Source organism: Lepus europaeus, chromosome 10 (genome assembly GCF_033115175.1).
Source record: "Lepus europaeus isolate LE1 chromosome 10, mLepTim1.pri, whole genome shotgun sequence".
Taxonomy (NCBI): domain Eukaryota; kingdom Metazoa; phylum Chordata; class Mammalia; order Lagomorpha; family Leporidae; genus Lepus; species Lepus europaeus.
Window position 1 is genome coordinate 83049459 of NC_084836.1, and position 16357 is coordinate 83065815.

General features: G+C 50.6%; 1 protein-coding gene across 1 annotated transcript in view; it reads right to left on the reverse strand.

The window, feature by feature from the left end:
- Positions 1-7649: 7649 nt before the first annotated feature.
- The window catches only part of BANF2 (BANF family member 2), a 59430-nt gene continuing 50722 nt past the window's right edge, over positions 7650-16357 (reverse strand). The window contains exon 5 of the mRNA XM_062202265.1: positions 7650-7796. Coding sequence (XP_062058249.1) covers positions 7650-7796 — 147 coding nt within the window. The remainder of the gene's footprint in view (positions 7797-16357) is intronic.

Consider the following 16357-nt stretch of genomic DNA (forward strand, 5'->3'; position numbering starts at 1 on the left):
ATTGGCAGAACTGAAATTCACACCCATGCCTGGCTGGCTCCACAAGCAATGTACTTTCTCTCACCTTGGGCCACTTCTCTCCATCGAAACATTTGCTTAGGGGGCCCGTGCTGTGGTACAGCAGGTCAAGCTGCCACCTGCAGTGCCGGCATCCTTTATGGGCACTGTTTCATGCCCCGGCTGCTCCACTTCTGATCCAGCTCCCTGCTCATGGCCCGGGGAAAAGCAGTGGAAGATGGCCCAAGTGTTTGGGCCCCTGCACCCACACGGGAGACCCAGATGAAGCTCCTGGCTCCTGGCTTCAGTCTTGCCCAGCCTTGGCCCTAGCAACCATCTGGGGAGTGAACCAGCAGATGGAAGATCTCTGTGTGTGTGTGGGTGTGTGTGTCCCTCTTTCTCTGTAACCCTGACTTTCAAGTAAATAAATAAATTGAGAGAGAGAGAAAGTTGCTTGGACTTCAGTACCGTACTCCTTGACTGGATAATGATATTTCAGACTATAAAAAAATCATCCATCAAATGTTGCCTCCTGGCAAACTGTCCCCACATCTGTGGCTTTAAAATGAGACCCTCCTCTCTTCGTGACTCAGGTAAGCTGAGGGTTGGCTTATCCAGGATGGGTTCACCTGGTCAGCCACACATCAGCTGGCCTTAAGTCCTTTTGGCTCAGGCCAGCCCCACCTGACTGCATTCCGGGGACCAGGCTGAAGGGGCAACAGTCATGCAAGGAAGTAGCTCTTCTCTTGGTGCTGTCAGAGACACGGAGAGTCAGTAGAAACATACAAGGAGACTAGGAACTGGAACCCTGTCATCTCATCTCCCACCACTGGTCAAAGCAAGTCCCAGAGTCAAGTCTAACTCAAGGGGCCATCCCTGTGGCATAGCGGGAAAGCTGCCGCCTGCAGTGCCGGCATCCCATATGGGCGCCAGTTCAAGTCCCTGCTGCTTCACTTCTGATTCAGCTCTCTGCTATGGCCTGGGAAAGCAGAAGAAGATGGCCCAAGTCCTTGGGCCCCTGTACTCATGTGAGAGACCCAGAAGAAGCACCTGGCTCCTGGCTTCAGATCGGTGCAGCTCCAGCTATTGCAGCCATCTGGGGAGTGAACCAGCAGGTGGAAGACCTCTCTCTCTGCCTCTCCTTCTCTCTCTGTAACTCTGACTTCCATTTAAATAAATAAATCTTAAAAACAAAAGTCTAACTCAAAGGGCTGGGCCTTACTCTCTGACTTGTGGGAGGGACTGCAAAATCCCACAACGGAGGTGAAGAATGAAGAGAGAAAGGAGGAATCAAGACTAATAATTTTATTAATGAATTGAGGTCAGCAATTTTATCTCCCTGGGGGGAATAAACCAATACAAGGCTGCTCGGTTTATGGTAGTGTTACATTCTGATAGACCCACTGTACGTTGAAAGTGCACGGAACGCACCTGACCTGCCGGACTTCCCAGCTCAACAACTAAGCACAGCATAGAGCACTGGGTGTTTCCCCCGGTGACTGCAGGGCTGACGGCCAGCTGCATTTGCACTACTGTTCAGAGTCACCAGGGAGGATTGGGCTACATAGCACTAGCCTAGGAAAAGGCCCAAATCCAACATGGCAAGTACAAGTTCTGCTGAATGCATATCCATCTTGTACCATCACAGAATTGAAACATCCTGAGTCAGGGATCAACTTTACAGGGACTGATTGGTGATGGGAAAAATTCCTGGTGTCTGGGGGAAGTAGAGTCATTCCCAGCATCCTTTCCATTACACTACACAAGGAACAGCTACTCCTGTCTTCAATGTGTGTGCGAGGGGCCCCTGTAGAGGCTCCTTCGCCTTGGGGAGGTCCCATCTCCTCCAGGTTTCTCAGTTCCTAACCTTCCTACAGGATCCTAGACATCAATGTGGCAGTAGGGATGGATTTTAGCCATCGGGGAAGCATGTGGGAACAGACCAAGAGACAGAACCACTTCCCTCTTTCCCTGGAATCAACCAGCTCTTACCTTAGAAATGAGTGATGTCTAAATACCAAGACTGCTTCAGTAGAGAATTATTCTAAGGGTGAGCCACGCAAGAGGAAGCCAGAGAAAGGCTCTCGTTAGCCAAAGCCTCTGTGCTCAGGGATGGCACTGTTTAACTCTTTGGGTCAACCAGTTGGTCCACCAGAAATTCTTGACTCTTTGGATTCCTCTTGTCTCCAGGAGAGTGAGAGAAGCAGAGCAAGAAAGGACTAACAGACTCCATTGGGAATATTCCATCCCATCATGGATTTGGGAAGTATGACACCTGAGAATCATTCAGGGAAAAAACGAAGAGCTTAGTTGATGCCAATGTTCTTGATGAGTGGCGTCACCAAATATTCCCATTTCTGAATCCAGAAGCGCCCTAGCCCTTGTGAAGTTAGGGCACGTGACTTGCTTTGGACAATGAGATGTGAGTACAACTTGAATCTGTTGCTTCCAGCAGAGGGTGTGAAAGCCAGTATGCAATTGACCGTGCCCCTTCCCACTGCTCTGGTGGTTGTGGAATTGTGACAAGAATGGACAGTGCTCTCCCAGTGACATGCACTGGCCATGCAGCATGAGGGAATGGCTAAGTCAATGAGATTTTTTAAATTATTTATTTATTTGAAAGAGAGGAAGAGGGAGAGACAGAGACAGAGACAGAGAGAGACTCTTCTACCTGATGGTTCACTCGCCAAATGGCTGTAATGGCTAGGGCTAAACCAAGCTGAAGTCAGGAGCCAGGAGATTCATTGGGTCTCCCACGTGGGTAGGTGCAGGGGCCCAAACACTTGGACCATCTTCGGCTGCTTCCCCAGGCCATTAGCAGGAGCTGGAGAGGAGCAGCAGGACTACAGCCAGCATTCATATGGGATGCCAGCATTGCAGGCAGCAGCTTAACCTGCTACACAACACCAGCTCCCAATCACTGGGGTTCTGGAGGTTGTTTGTTACAGCAGCATAACCTGACCTATTCTGTCTGATGCAATATTGCAACTCAACCAACAGAGAAGTATCAAAGTCAAGGATTCAGGATTGGCAAAGCTGTGATCTTTAAAATAATGATGCTAACAAGGATTGATGATAAACTCTTTGAAAAGCTTTCTGATACATCATAAGAGTCCATAATTATATGGCACAGTGTGATGGTTTGACACATGTATACAATGCATCATGATCAAATCAGAGTAATTGGTGTTTCCATCTTCTTAAACATTTACCATTTCTTTGTGTTGGAAGCCTTCAACCTTGTCTTTTCTAGTACTTTATAGTACATATATCAAGATGCTATGGGGGCCAGTGCTGTGGTGTAACGGGTAAAGCTGCTGCCTGCAGTGCTGGCATCCTCTATGGGTACCAGTTCAAGTCCTGGCTGCTCCACTTCTGATCCAGCTCTCTGCTATGGCCTGGGAAAGCAGAATAAGATGGCCCAAGTCCTTGGGCCTTTGCACCCATGTGGGAAGACTCAGAAGAAGCTCCTGGCTCCTGGCTTCAGATCGGCACAGCTCTGGCCATGGCGGCTAACTGGGGAGTGAACCAGCAGATGGAAGACCTCTCTGTCTCTCTCTCTCTCTCTCTCTCTCTCTCTCTCTCTCTCTGTCTCTGCCTCTTTGTAACTCTCCTTTCAAATAAATAAATAAATCTTTAAAAAAATGATGCTGTGAACTAGAGTCACTCGGCCATGTGCCTCCTAACTCTACTTTGGTAGCTGCTATCCAAACTCCCTGCATTGCCCTTCGCTGCCCTTCCTGGACTCTAGTGAGCTCCTCTCCACTCTCTTCTTCCATGAGATCAATATTCTTGGCTTCCACATCTGAGTGAGAACAGGTGGTAACCGCCGTTTGTGACTGGCTTATTTCATGTAGCATGATGTCCTCCGATTCCATCCTGGCCTTTGCAATGGCTGAGTAGCATTCCATTGTGAGTATGTTACCACATTTCCTCGGTGGTGAGTCCTTAGAGATAGAACCAAGACTAAACAACTGCCAAGATGATGCTTACGGGAAGCCTGGAAATGCTATAAACCTTGACAAATTAAAAGTAAGAATGAAACCAATAAAAATGGGAAGGAAAAGGGAAGAGCTATGAGTGTTAATTTCTTTTTACTCTCACACCATCTATCACTGAAAAATTGAGTTCAAAGGAAGCCTAATGATTTCCGACCATTATTCTTAAAGTCAGGACATTGATTTGTACATTTATCACCGTATCTACCAATGGAGAAAAAAATCCAGTGAAGTTCGGCAATTCTTTCAGTTCTACTTTTTTTTTTCTTCTGCTAAATAAAACTAAAGATTTAGTCTCATTTGACTATCATATACATTTTTCATGAATTTTCAGGGGTATTTTTGCTTTTGCTTTTGAGAGGCAGAGAGACAGACAGAGGATCATCTGACAGACAGATCCCATCATTAATTACCTCAACAAATGCCAGCCATGGCTGAGGCTGAGCCAGGCCAAAGTCAGGGGTGGGAACTCGGGCCAGGTCTCTCTCTTGGGTGGCAGGCGTCCAACCACTTGAGTCACCACCTGCAGCACCCCCAGGGTCTGTACTAGCAGGAAGCTGGATTTGGAAGCCAGAGGCAGGACTTGAACCCAGACACTCTGATAAAATTTACATATTTCATGGCAGTGGTGAGCCTGGGGGAGGAGAGTGAGCCCAGGAAACACCTGTAGGGAAGTGGAAAAGCAGAACAAGAAAGAGAAGGAAGTAAATACAAGCGTGTTACAAAAGCAGGTGCCCACTGTGGACAGCTGGGCTCAGCACCACTGGGAGACTGTCAGAGCTATCCCACCTGAAGGCCAGGGACACTGGGACATTGACCTGTCAACTCAAGGGCTCTCCTGGACACTTTACTCCCTGGCCAGTGTGTGTGTGCTGATCCCCTTCCAGCAGCCAGAGACTCCCAGGAAAGGGCCTGTGGTGAGGCTACCGGAAGTCACTGGGCTTGACTGGATAGGGAATGCCAGCAGGGCAAGGCACCGGCACCATCATGAAACTCTAGGCTTAAGAAGCCCATTCAAGGAATCAGTGTTGTGCAGCAGGTTAACCTGCTGCCTGCAATGCTGGCATCCCATTTGTGCGCTGGTTTGAGTCCCAGCTGCTCCACTTCCAATCCAGATCACTGCTAATGCACCTGGGAAAGTAGCATAAGATGGCCCAAGTATTTGGGCCCCTGCCACCCACAGGGGAGACCATGATAGAGTTCCAGGCTCCTGACTTCAGCCTGGCCCACACCCATTGTGGTCACTGCAGGAGCGAACCTGCAGATGGAAGATCTCTGTGTCTCTCTTCTCTCTGCAACTCTGCCTGTCAAATAAATAAATCTTTTGTTTAAAGCCTGTAGATTCAAATCATCTCAAATACATTGTGCTAAATCAAAGAAGTCAGTCTTAGAAGGCTCCATGCTGTGTTCTTCTACTGTTAGGGCTTTCTGGAAAAAGTCTAAACCTTGAGGACAGAAACAGGGTTGTGGTTTCCAAGTGTTGGGAGGGAGCGAGGACAGAGAGGCGTGAGGGGAATTCTTTAGGGTTACGGCAATGTTCTACATCTTGGTTGGGTGGTGCATTTGTTCAAATTTGTAGGACTGCACCCTGGAAAAAGGTTTTACTGTATATAAGTCCCATCTCAAAAGCCTGATTGCAATGTTTTTACAAATATGTCTGCATTATTTGCAGTTGCAACAAAGTTTAATGTTTCCCTTGAGGACTTAACACTTCGAACAAATGGAGGAAGGCAGAAGAGATGTGTTCCTGGGTCACAAAAGGTGCTGCGGCCTCCTGATTCTGCTCTCACTGTCTCCTGGCTTGACAGCTCTGGGGGCAGCCAGATACCACACTGTGTGGACAGGCCCACATGGTGAGGAGCTGAGGCCGCTGGCCAAGAGCCATGGCAGCTGCCATCTTGGAAGTGGATCCTCCAGCCTGGTGCATCCGTCAGTGACTGACACTTGGCCAGCAGTTATAATCTCCTGAGATCCTGGAACAGAACCAGCTAGCTGAGCAATTCTGTTTCCTAACCCTCGGGAATGATGTGAAATAAGATTGTTGTTTGTTGTGTGAAGCTGCTACTTATAGAGCTACTGTGTTATATGGCCATCGATCTCATATGAGGGTTCTTCAGAAAGTTCGTGGAAAATTGAATTTCAAATAAAAAAAGAGAAATGTTATTTTTGTGCCCCCAGATTTTTTTAAAAAGATTTATTTATTTATATGAAAGTCAGAGTTACACAGAGAGAGGAGAGGCAGAAAGAGAGGTCTTCCATCTGATGGTTCACTCCCCAAATGGCTGCAACGGCTGGAGCTGTGCCAATCTGAAGCCGGGAGCCAGGAGCTTCTTCCAGGTCTCCTACACAGGTGCAGGGGCCCAAGGATTTGGGCCATCTTCTACTGGTTTCCCAGGCCATAGCAGAGAGCTGGACCGGAAGTGGAGAATCCAGGCCTTGAATGGGAGCTCATATGGGATGGCGGCACTTCAGGCCAGGGCATTAACCTGCTGTGCCACAGCACCGGCCCTGCCCCCAGATTCTGAAACCCACGCATACAGAGGCTGTTCAGAAAGTTCACAAAGGGATGAGCATTTGGCCTCACAGTTAAGACTAGTTGGATACCCACCTCTCATTTTGGAGTGCCTGGGTTCAAGACCTGCCTCCGGCTCCCAATTCTAGCTTTCTGCTAGTGCACACCCTGGGAGGCAACAGGTGGTTGGATCCCTGCCACTCAAGTGGGAGGCCTGGATGGAGTTCTCAGCTCCTGTCTTTGGTCTTGTGCAGCCTTAGCCATTGCAGGCATTTGGGGCGTGAACCAACAACGACAGATCTCTCTGCCTCTGGAAAAAAAAAAAAAATCATGAAAAATGTGTATAATGAAAACCCGCACGGATTTCTAATTTTCTTTCAAAACTCCATGTATACTTTTTTTCATAAAATGCATTTTTCATGAACTTTTTGAAGACCATTTGTAAGCATGGATTTCAATTTTATTTTTGCACGAAAATAAAGTTACCTTTTAATTCCATTTCCACAAACTTTTCAAACTATGTGTGTTCACTGACTTAAAATTTAATTCTCAGTTTTACATAAAATCATCAGTTTTTTTACAAGAAGTGTTCTGAGAGATCTTTGGCATGGTACTCATCTAAGGTGGGTGACAGTGGCTTCTGGGCTGTGGGTTTTTGGGGATAATTTTTCTTGTGTGTGTCCTTGCTATCCTTGAACTGCTTGTTATAATGCGTATCACTAACGTTCAAAACATAAATAATGGAGCCAGCATTGTGGCCAAACGGGTTAAGCTGCTGCCTGCAATGGCAAATCCCATATTGGAACACTGGTTCAAGTCCCAGCTGCCCTACTTCTGACCCAGCTCCCTGCTAGTGTGCTCGTGTAAGCAGTGGAAGATGGCCCAAGGGTGTGGACCCCTGCCACCCACGTGGGAGACCCAGATAGAGTTCCTGGCTCCTGGCTTCCAACTGGCCCAGCCCTGACTATTGTGGACAAAGGGGGAGTAAACTAGCAAATGGAAGATTTCTTTCTCTTTGTCTCTCTCTCTATATATATAAATCATAAAAAAACACACCCAAAAGCCCTATAAACCCACAAAAAAAGCCTCGGAGCCTGGCATAGGCAGAGGAGGTGTTATTCAACCAGGGCCGGGCCAGGTGTCTACAGGAAGCAGGTGCACCACTCCTTGAGACATTTGGAGCTCCTCTTGGCCTCACACTCGGTGGCACCACAACAACAAATGATCCAGTTCTGAAACTCAGTTTCGTTCTTGTGCATCAGAAGGAACTGTCCCAACAGGATGTAGGCCTGGGGGAGGGGACAGGGCAGGGAGGAAGAGAGGAAAGGTTATAACAACCTGGCCTGACATGCTCTTCTTCCCTCACCCACCAGGAGCAAAATCACTAGGACTCCTGGGTCCCATTCGAGGGAGATTTGCACTCTCTGCAGCCCTGAGGGGGGCCGTGTGGATTGGGGGGCAGACTCCTGTAGAAGCAAGGTCACATCCCCCGGGGGTTGGTTGTGGGGGTCGTCTAGCTTGGAATGAATGAGAATCTGTTCACCAAACTGTGCTGACCACAGGAACGCCCTGGGGTGTCCTTCAAAGGCAGGTTCTGACTCCGAAGGCCTCAAGCTGGGGTGGGCATCAGTGTTTCTGCCCCGCTCCCAGCTGAGGCCAGTCCAGGGACCACATCTTGAGTGGCAGGGGGCCGAGCATGCCTCCGAGGCTCCCTCCCCACCTCTGATCCAGGAGTTCTGTCTCTGCAACACCCAGGGCTCAGAGTTGGAGATGCTCTCACCCCACGCATCCTCCATGGCCTGGGCAGTGAGTGTCTCAACCACTCTCGGCACTGTTTGGTTAAGTCTGCGCTGTGGCACTCTGTCCTGTAAGTGGCAGCGTCACCCCTGGTCACCTCTTCCCACGCACCCAGCCACCTGTGACGATCGAAACCACCTCCACACGTTGGCCAAATGTCCCCTTGGAGGCAAATTCTCCCTTGCCGGAGAGCCACTGCACACGGAGCTGCTGGATGAAGGGCACCTTTAGCGTTGGTGTGTCCTTGGAGACCACCTGGGGCATCTCAGGCTATGCAGCCACCTGAGGTCAGACCCAGCAGAACCTGGGTCTCAGCGGCTGAACCTGCTTTCTGCACCTCAGGCAGCCGGCCCTGCAGATCGAATTAAGGGAATCCAACAGGAAAGCACTCAGAAAATGCAAATGCCACTTTTGTCCGGGGAGATGTAGCCCTGTGGGAGGGGCACGGCAGGTCTAAAGCATGCTGAGATCTGCGGATGAAAACAGATCCCATAAACAGCGCGGCACCCTGACACAGGCTCCTGGGGGCATCGTCTGGTTTTCTTAGGACCTGCATCCGCGGCTTTGCATTTCTCTTTTCCCGTTTGATCACAGCATTGTGGATGAAGGACAAGAACCACAGGAAGAAAGGGAACAGCTGAGACCCTGCGGCCAAGCCGCTAGTGGTGGCGGCTGGAGATTCCAGGTCACATCCAGGACCATCTCTCCAATGAGAAGCAGCACCCCCCAGCCCCCACCCCATGCCTCCAAGCTCTGGGCCCTTTCCAGGAAACTTGCTGCTGTCTGTTTACTTTCAGTTGCATAAAACAAAGCAAACTTTATCTTAACCAGAGGGAATTTTTTTTTTTTTTTCAAGAGAAATCAAATAGAGGCTGAATCCCAGTCACAAAAGGCAGCAAGCATTGGAGCTAGGGTTTTATTTTTGGTCATCATGGTCCAGTTGTTGAAAACATAAGAGAGCCAGGATTCCTGGTGATTTTAAACTGTTACTTTAATCACCTTAACTAACAAACAAACAAACAAACAGACAGACGCAATACAGAGATGTTTCCTGTGATCTCATTTCGCTTTCCCACTGGTGGATTGCACTGAGGTGTTTTTAAGCCAAATTTATTTTTTAAAGATTTATTTATTTTATTTGAAAGTCAGAGTTACACAGAGAGAGGCAGAGAGACAGAGAGAAAGGTCTTCCATCCACTGGTTCACTCCCCAAATGGCCGCAATGGCCGGAGCTGAGCCGATCCGAAGCCAGGATCCAGGAGCTTCCTCGGAGTCTCCCATGCAGGCACTTGGGATGACTTGGGCCATCTTCTACTGGTTTCCCAGGCCATAGCAGAAATCTGGAGTGGAAATGGAGCAGCCAGGTCTTGAACCAGCTCCCATATGGGACGCTGGCACCGCAGGTGGCGTCTTTACACACTACACTACAGCGCCAGCCCCTAAACCAAGATTTTTAACAAAGCACATGCTGGGGTTAATAGAACAGGATCAAGAGGTGTGGAGCTTCATCCAAGGACAGAGAACATTAAGGAGAATCATAACAATTATCATTATTACTTAATACAGGTTGATCATTCCTGTTCTAAAAATCCCAGATACTGCAAATTACAAAACTTCTTGAGCATAGACACGGTACCACCAGTGGAAAATTCCACACCATGCAATCTCCTCTCATGAACAAAATTATTAGAAACACTGTGTACAATGACAGGCTGCGTGTGTAAGCTGCATAGGAAAACATAAAGCAATTTGGCATTTAGACTGGGGTCCCCTAGGATGTCTCATTATGTACATGCCAATATCCCCAAGTCCCCACATTCTGAATGCAATCAGAAACGCTCCTCGTCCCAGGCATTGCGATGCGCTCTAGTGCCCCACCCTGCTCTCCAGCACTGTTGAGGGCAGGTTCCACTGGAGACACCAAGCGTGATCCTCACACCCACAGGCAGACACAAACCCCTGCTTCCCTCTGCCCTGCCCCGGCACAGCCCAGACACCTGCAGTCTGGCCTGGAGGCTCAGACATACCTCTACCCATTTCTGAAGCCTTACTAGTGGCATCAGCTGGCTTGGCCATCGGAGCCTCCGTGTCCCACCAGGCCCCGCAGCCAGGAAGCCTGGGAATGTGTGGCACACAGGAGCCAGGCAAACTTCGCAGGAAGAAGGGCCTCGTCTTGTAGCCTCTGGAGCCGAGACGCAACCTGAGGCTCCCTCCTCTGCTTTCTCTCCGGCTTCACCCTGCGTCTCTCAAAGGTGAGGAGACAAAGTTGGTGCCTTCTCCATTCATTCCTGAAGACTTCACTCTGCTCCCCATGGAAGCTCCCGGTGCCTGTCGCTGCCCTGCTGGAGGCTTGCGTGGTTTCTCTACTGGCTCTTGATAGCCACCCCTCTCCCTATTTGGGCCACAGCTCTCAGAAACCCAGCTGCAGGGAGCGTGACATAGAAACACAGAGTCACTGAGCAGGATACATGCTTGCCCTCTCTCTGCCCTGGACAGCGGCCGTGACAAACCAAGGGCCCTGGTCCTTCCTGCGGTAGCAAGATGGGAGTACAAGGGCAGACTGCCCTCAACCCCAAGTTCAGACGGGGAGACTCAGCCCCGGGGCTGGGCCTTCCAGCTGGCCAGGTGCACTTCCTGCTGAACAGCAGCAGTCTGAATCTGCCCCCGTGGGGATCCGCGATCCCAACAGCGCTCAGCAGAGTGCTCACCTTGGTTCAGCGCCGTGCGGCCACCATCCTCAAAGTCTCAACACATCTGAACAAAAGACCTCACATTGCATTTGGCAACTGGGCCCTACCAATTAGGCAGCTGGCCCCGGTCCACCTTCAAAATGCTCAGCCTTCACCATGACAGCTGACCTTTCAGAGACCAGCTCTGTCTTGGCCTCCCTTCTCAAGCTTCTGACACATGGCCTGCCCGAGTCCCCACGCCCCCGGCACCTGTACTGGCTGTACCTCACACCACTGCATGACCTCATAGTACAACGACACAACTTTCTCTGCTGTCGCTAAACAGACGTTGTCTCCCCAGTCTTTGTGTTCCTGAGAACCCATGGGATCCAAATCCAGCATCTCCCAGTCAATTCAGGCTTTATACTCTGTGACATTCCTGGGAATGCTCAATCCAGTGTGAGATGTGCACCCTTTTTCTTTCTCCTGGGACCTACTTATATGAAAGAAAAAAAATCAAAAAACAAAAGCAGGGGCCAGCGCTATGGCTCAGTGGGTTAAAGCTCCAGTCTGCAGTGCCAACATCCCATATGGGCACTGGTTCAAGTCCCGGCTGCTCCACTTCCAATCTAGCTCTCTGCTATGGCCTGGGAAAGCAGTGGAAGATGGCCCAAGTCCCCGTGGGAGACTTGGAGGAAGCTCCTGGATCCTGGCTTTGGATCTGCACGGCTCTGGCCATTGTGGCCAATTGGGGAGTGAACCAGTGGATGGAAGACCTCTTTCTCTCTCTCTCTTTCTCTCTCTCTCTGCCTCTCTGTGACTCTGCCTTTCAAATAAATAAATAAATCTTTAAAAAAAGAGAGAGTAAGAAAAAAAGAAAAAAACAAAACAAGGGACCGGCGCTGTTGCATAGTGGACGAAGCCACTGCCTGCAGTGCTTGCGTCCCATATGGACACCGGTTCAAGTCCCGGCTGCTCCCCTTCCAATCCAGCTCTCTGCTATGGCCTGGGAAAGCAGTAGAAGATGGCCCAAGTCCTTGGGCCCCTGCATCCTTATGAGAGACCTGGAAGAAGCTCCTGGATCCTGGCTTCAGATTGGCGCAGCTCCAGCTGTTGCGGTCATTTGGGGAGTGAACCAGCAGATGGAAGACCTTTCTCCCTGTGCTGCTGGAGACCTCCAGAATTGTGTCCACACTGTGGACACAATTGTGTCCATTCACTCATTGTCTGGAAATAATCCCTGGCCGGGGTTTTCATGGGAAGGGAAGGATCTGGAGAGAAAACCACAGGCAAGCCATGCCTCTGTGTCAGGGGTGTGGGTGCTCAGACCAGGCGTGGGAAAGCAGAGTCCGCAGTCATGACAAGGGCTCCCTCTGAAAGCTCAAAGTGCTCAAAAATAGAGGCGATTGGGTAAGGTGGGCAGAAGGAGGGCTTCCCGGCTGGCGCCATGGCTCACTAAGCTAATCCTCCGCCTACGGCGCCGGCACTTCGGGTTCTAGTCCCGGTCGGGGCGCCGGATTCTATCCTGGTTGCCCCTCTTCCAGGCCAGCTCTCTGCTGTGGCCCAGGAAGGCAGTGGAGGATGGCCCAGGTCCTTGGGCCCTGCACCCGCATGGGAGACCAGGAGGAAGCACCTGGCTCCTGGCTTCGGATCGGCACAGCACACTGGCCGTAGCGGCCATTTGGGGGTGAACCAACGGAAGGAAGACCTGTCTCTCTCTCTCTCTCACTGTCTAACTCCACCTGTCAAAAAAGAAAGAAAGAAAGAAAGAAAGAAAGAAAGAAAGAAAGAAAGAAAGAAAGAAAGAGAAGGAAGGCTTCTCAGAGGAAGGGGACCATTAATAGGGCCTGAAGTGGACCACAGTCCCTTTTTTGAGGAGGGTGCCAGGTGGGAGGGGGGTGGTTCCCATATGTGCTTGTGGCTCCTAGAGAGATTGGCGCCAGTGATGGGGTGGGGAGAGGGAGGGAGGAGGCAGGGAATATAAAACAGAGCCAAAGAGACAGTGTTAAGACACCACCTGGAATGCTAGCACCCCAAATCAGAGAACCTAGGTTCCTTTACTGGCCCCGCTTCCCATCCCAGCTTCCTGCTAGGGCACCTGGAGAGGCAGCTCTTCAAGTACTGGGGTCTCTCCCGCCCACATGGGAGACCTGGATTGAGTTCTAGGGTCCTTGGCTTCGTTTTGGGCATTTGGGGAGTGAACCAGCAGACAGGAGTCCTATCTCTCAAATAAGTACAATATATATATATATATATATATATATATAAAAACCTTAAAAAAATATTAAATGGAGCTAAAGCCAGGCCATGGCCAGCCTCGACTCCGTGTGTGCACGAAGTGTTCTCCCATTTCCATAATTCTGGTCTCTCCTACAGCCCTTCCTCCGTTATTTCTAGGCCAACACCGTTCAGTAGGTACACACAAGGTGAGCCAGCCACGTCTGTCATTTCTCACTTTCTAGTACCCACGGGAACAAGCAGGAGTATTCTTTTTTTTTTTTTTTTAATTTTTATTTTTTGACAGGCAGAGTGGACAGAGAGAGAGACAGAGAGAGACAGAGAGAAAGGTCTTCCTTTTTGCCGTAGGTTCACCCCCCAATGGCTGCCGTGGCGGGCGCGCTGCGGCCGGGGTATCGCGCTGATCCGAAACCAGGAGCCAGGTGCTTCTCCTGGTCTCCCATGCGGGTGCAGGGCCCAAGGACTTGGGCCATCCTCCACTGCACTCCCGGGCCACAGCAGAGAGCTGGTCTGGAAGAGGGGCAACCAGGACAGAATCCGGCGCCCCGACGGGGACTAGAACCCGGTGTGCCAGCGCTGCAAGGCGGAGGATTAGCCTATTGAGCCACAGCGCCGGCTGCAAAATGAATATTCTAACAATTGATTTCATTCTTATTGGCTCCGCTGTTTCTGAAACAGCACCACTCTGAGACGTAACCAATGAGAACATGATTGCTGACCCACTCTGCGCCCTCTCGAGTGGGGGGAATGAGGCCATGACATCACAGCGTGCGTTTTCTGTGTCTGGCACACAGCAGTTCAGTCGTGTGCTCGGCAGGCTCACGTGGCTGGTGGCCACCATGTTGCATGCGGATCCTCAGACCAAAGCAGCCTGCCTCTTGTGGGGAGCAGACACAAAATAACCCAGACAGAACACAGTCACAGCTTGGGTTTTTGAGCTCCTGAAGAGAATCCATCATTGCAGAAATCAATGGTTTTGAGAGTCACGACTCAAACTGCGAGCTGGAAACCCAGTTGTGCTATCGGCCAGAGGTCTGGAGACCGGGGCAGGATGTGAGGACAGCTCCTCCGGCCCCCCACCCTGGTGTGGAAGACGAAGACCTGCGCAGAGGCAGGGATGGAGGCAAAGGTGTGAGAAGCAGGGGCTGGTGGGAGAGGTGGGGAATGTGCCATGCCAGGGCCTTAGCCTTCCAAGGGGGTAACACAGCCAGGTGACTCAGGTGGGCATCCAGGGCAGGCGGCTGGTGGCACCTCTGCCCCTGTGCGTCCAGCGTCCTGGTGACTCTGGAGAAAGCTGGTGGCTGAGAGAGGAGCCCAGCAAATAGATTTGGGGGCAGCGCAGGGGTCTTTGTGCCAGTGCATCCTCTGAAAGGGAGCAGAGAGAGCCCAGACAGGCGGGGTCCACCGGGCAAGGCCAACAAGGGAGCTGCAGTGGGGTTGGCTCACAACAAAGAAATTGAGGCTGAGCCCCAGTGTGGGGAGGGGTGGGCAGCAGCAGAGGGCCAGCCAGCCCTTGGCAGAGGCCCCAAAATATGGCCCTTCCCTGTGCCATGCTCAGGTCCCCTCCAATCCAGGCAAGGTCTCAAAATACAGGAGCTCGCATTTTCTTTTATTTTCTCTCTCTCTTTTTTTAAACTATATTCTTCCTCTATTTGAAAGTCAGAGAAAGATCTTGCACATTTGTTCGTTCACCCTCCATTATGCGAACTGTGTAACTCTCACTTTCAAATAATAAATCTTTAATGCCCATTGCCACTGTATAGTTGCCACAATAGAAAAATAAAAAAACAAGTATTTATTTTTTAAAAAACAATTTAAAAAAATTATTTGAGAGGGAGAGATTAAGACAGAGAGAGAGAGAGAGAGAGAGAGAAAGAGAGCGTGCTTATGTGCTGGTTCACTCTCCAAGTGCTCACAGTGGCCAGGTTTAGGCTAGGCTGAAGCCAGGTCTCTCCTCTGAGCAGCAGGGATCCAGTCACTTGAGCCATCACCACTGGCTCTACCAGGGTCTGAATAAGCAGGAAGCTGGAACTAGGAGCTAGAGCTGGGTATTGAACGTAGACACTTTGATGTGGAACCCAGATGCCCTAGCCGGCAGCTGAACTGCCAGGCCAAACCTCTGCTCCCCTAGTAGCTTTTTAATAGCCCCATCCAGACAAATAATTAGTGACCACGTCACTGACACATTGTCCCTGGAAGGAATTAGTGTTCTTGTAAGAGCAGATTATGATAAAAAGAGCAAGACTTGGGGGCAGGCCTTGTGGCGCAGCTGCTTAAATGACCAGCTGCAACGCCAGCATCCCACACCAGAGCGTCAGTTCCAGTCCCTGCCACTCCACTTCTGATCCAACTTCCTGCCACTGTACCTGGGAAGGCAGCAGAAAATGACTCAAGTGCTTGGGCCCCTGCACCAACGTGGGAGACCCAGATGGGGTTCCAGGATCCTGGCTTCAGTCTGGCCATGGTGGGCATTTGGGGAGTGAACCAGCAGATGGAAGATACCCCCCCAACCACCTCTGTCTCTCCCTCTCTGTCACTTTGTCTTTAAAACAAGCAAACTGAATCTTTGGAAAAAAGGGTGGGGGGCAAGATTGGCCTCTCCTTGCTCTCTGGCTTTTGGTCCCATCACATGATCTCCCTTCTCGCAGGCACTCCTGTCATAATACCATCCGCTGGGATGTGATACAGCCAAGGGAGCCCTCACCAGTGCCAGTGCTAGTGCCAGTGCCAGTGCCGTGCTGCTTGGACTTTCAGCTTCTAAAAATGCAGAGCTGAATAAACCTCCCTTCTGTGTATGTACTCAGCACCAAGTACTCCTTATAGCAACGGAAGATGGACTAGCACTATCGGGTTCCACTAGAAATTCTGGAGACTGTCCTTGGATGGGGAATGACCTCTTAGAATGACTCACATGCCCTGACTCTGGTGTAGACCCATGGCCAGGCTGGTGCCCTGACTGGGGGCAGGCGAGACTCCACAGGTGCCTTCCTGGAGGTGGGGCATGCACCTGGCTCATCCAACAGCTCTGTTCCACGCTCCAGAGCCTGGTCCACTTCTGTGTGACCCCGAGCGATTGAATAACCAGTGAGTCTTGCCTAGCCCAGCTGGTCTGAGCTGAAGCAATTCTATCTGCCCATTATACACAA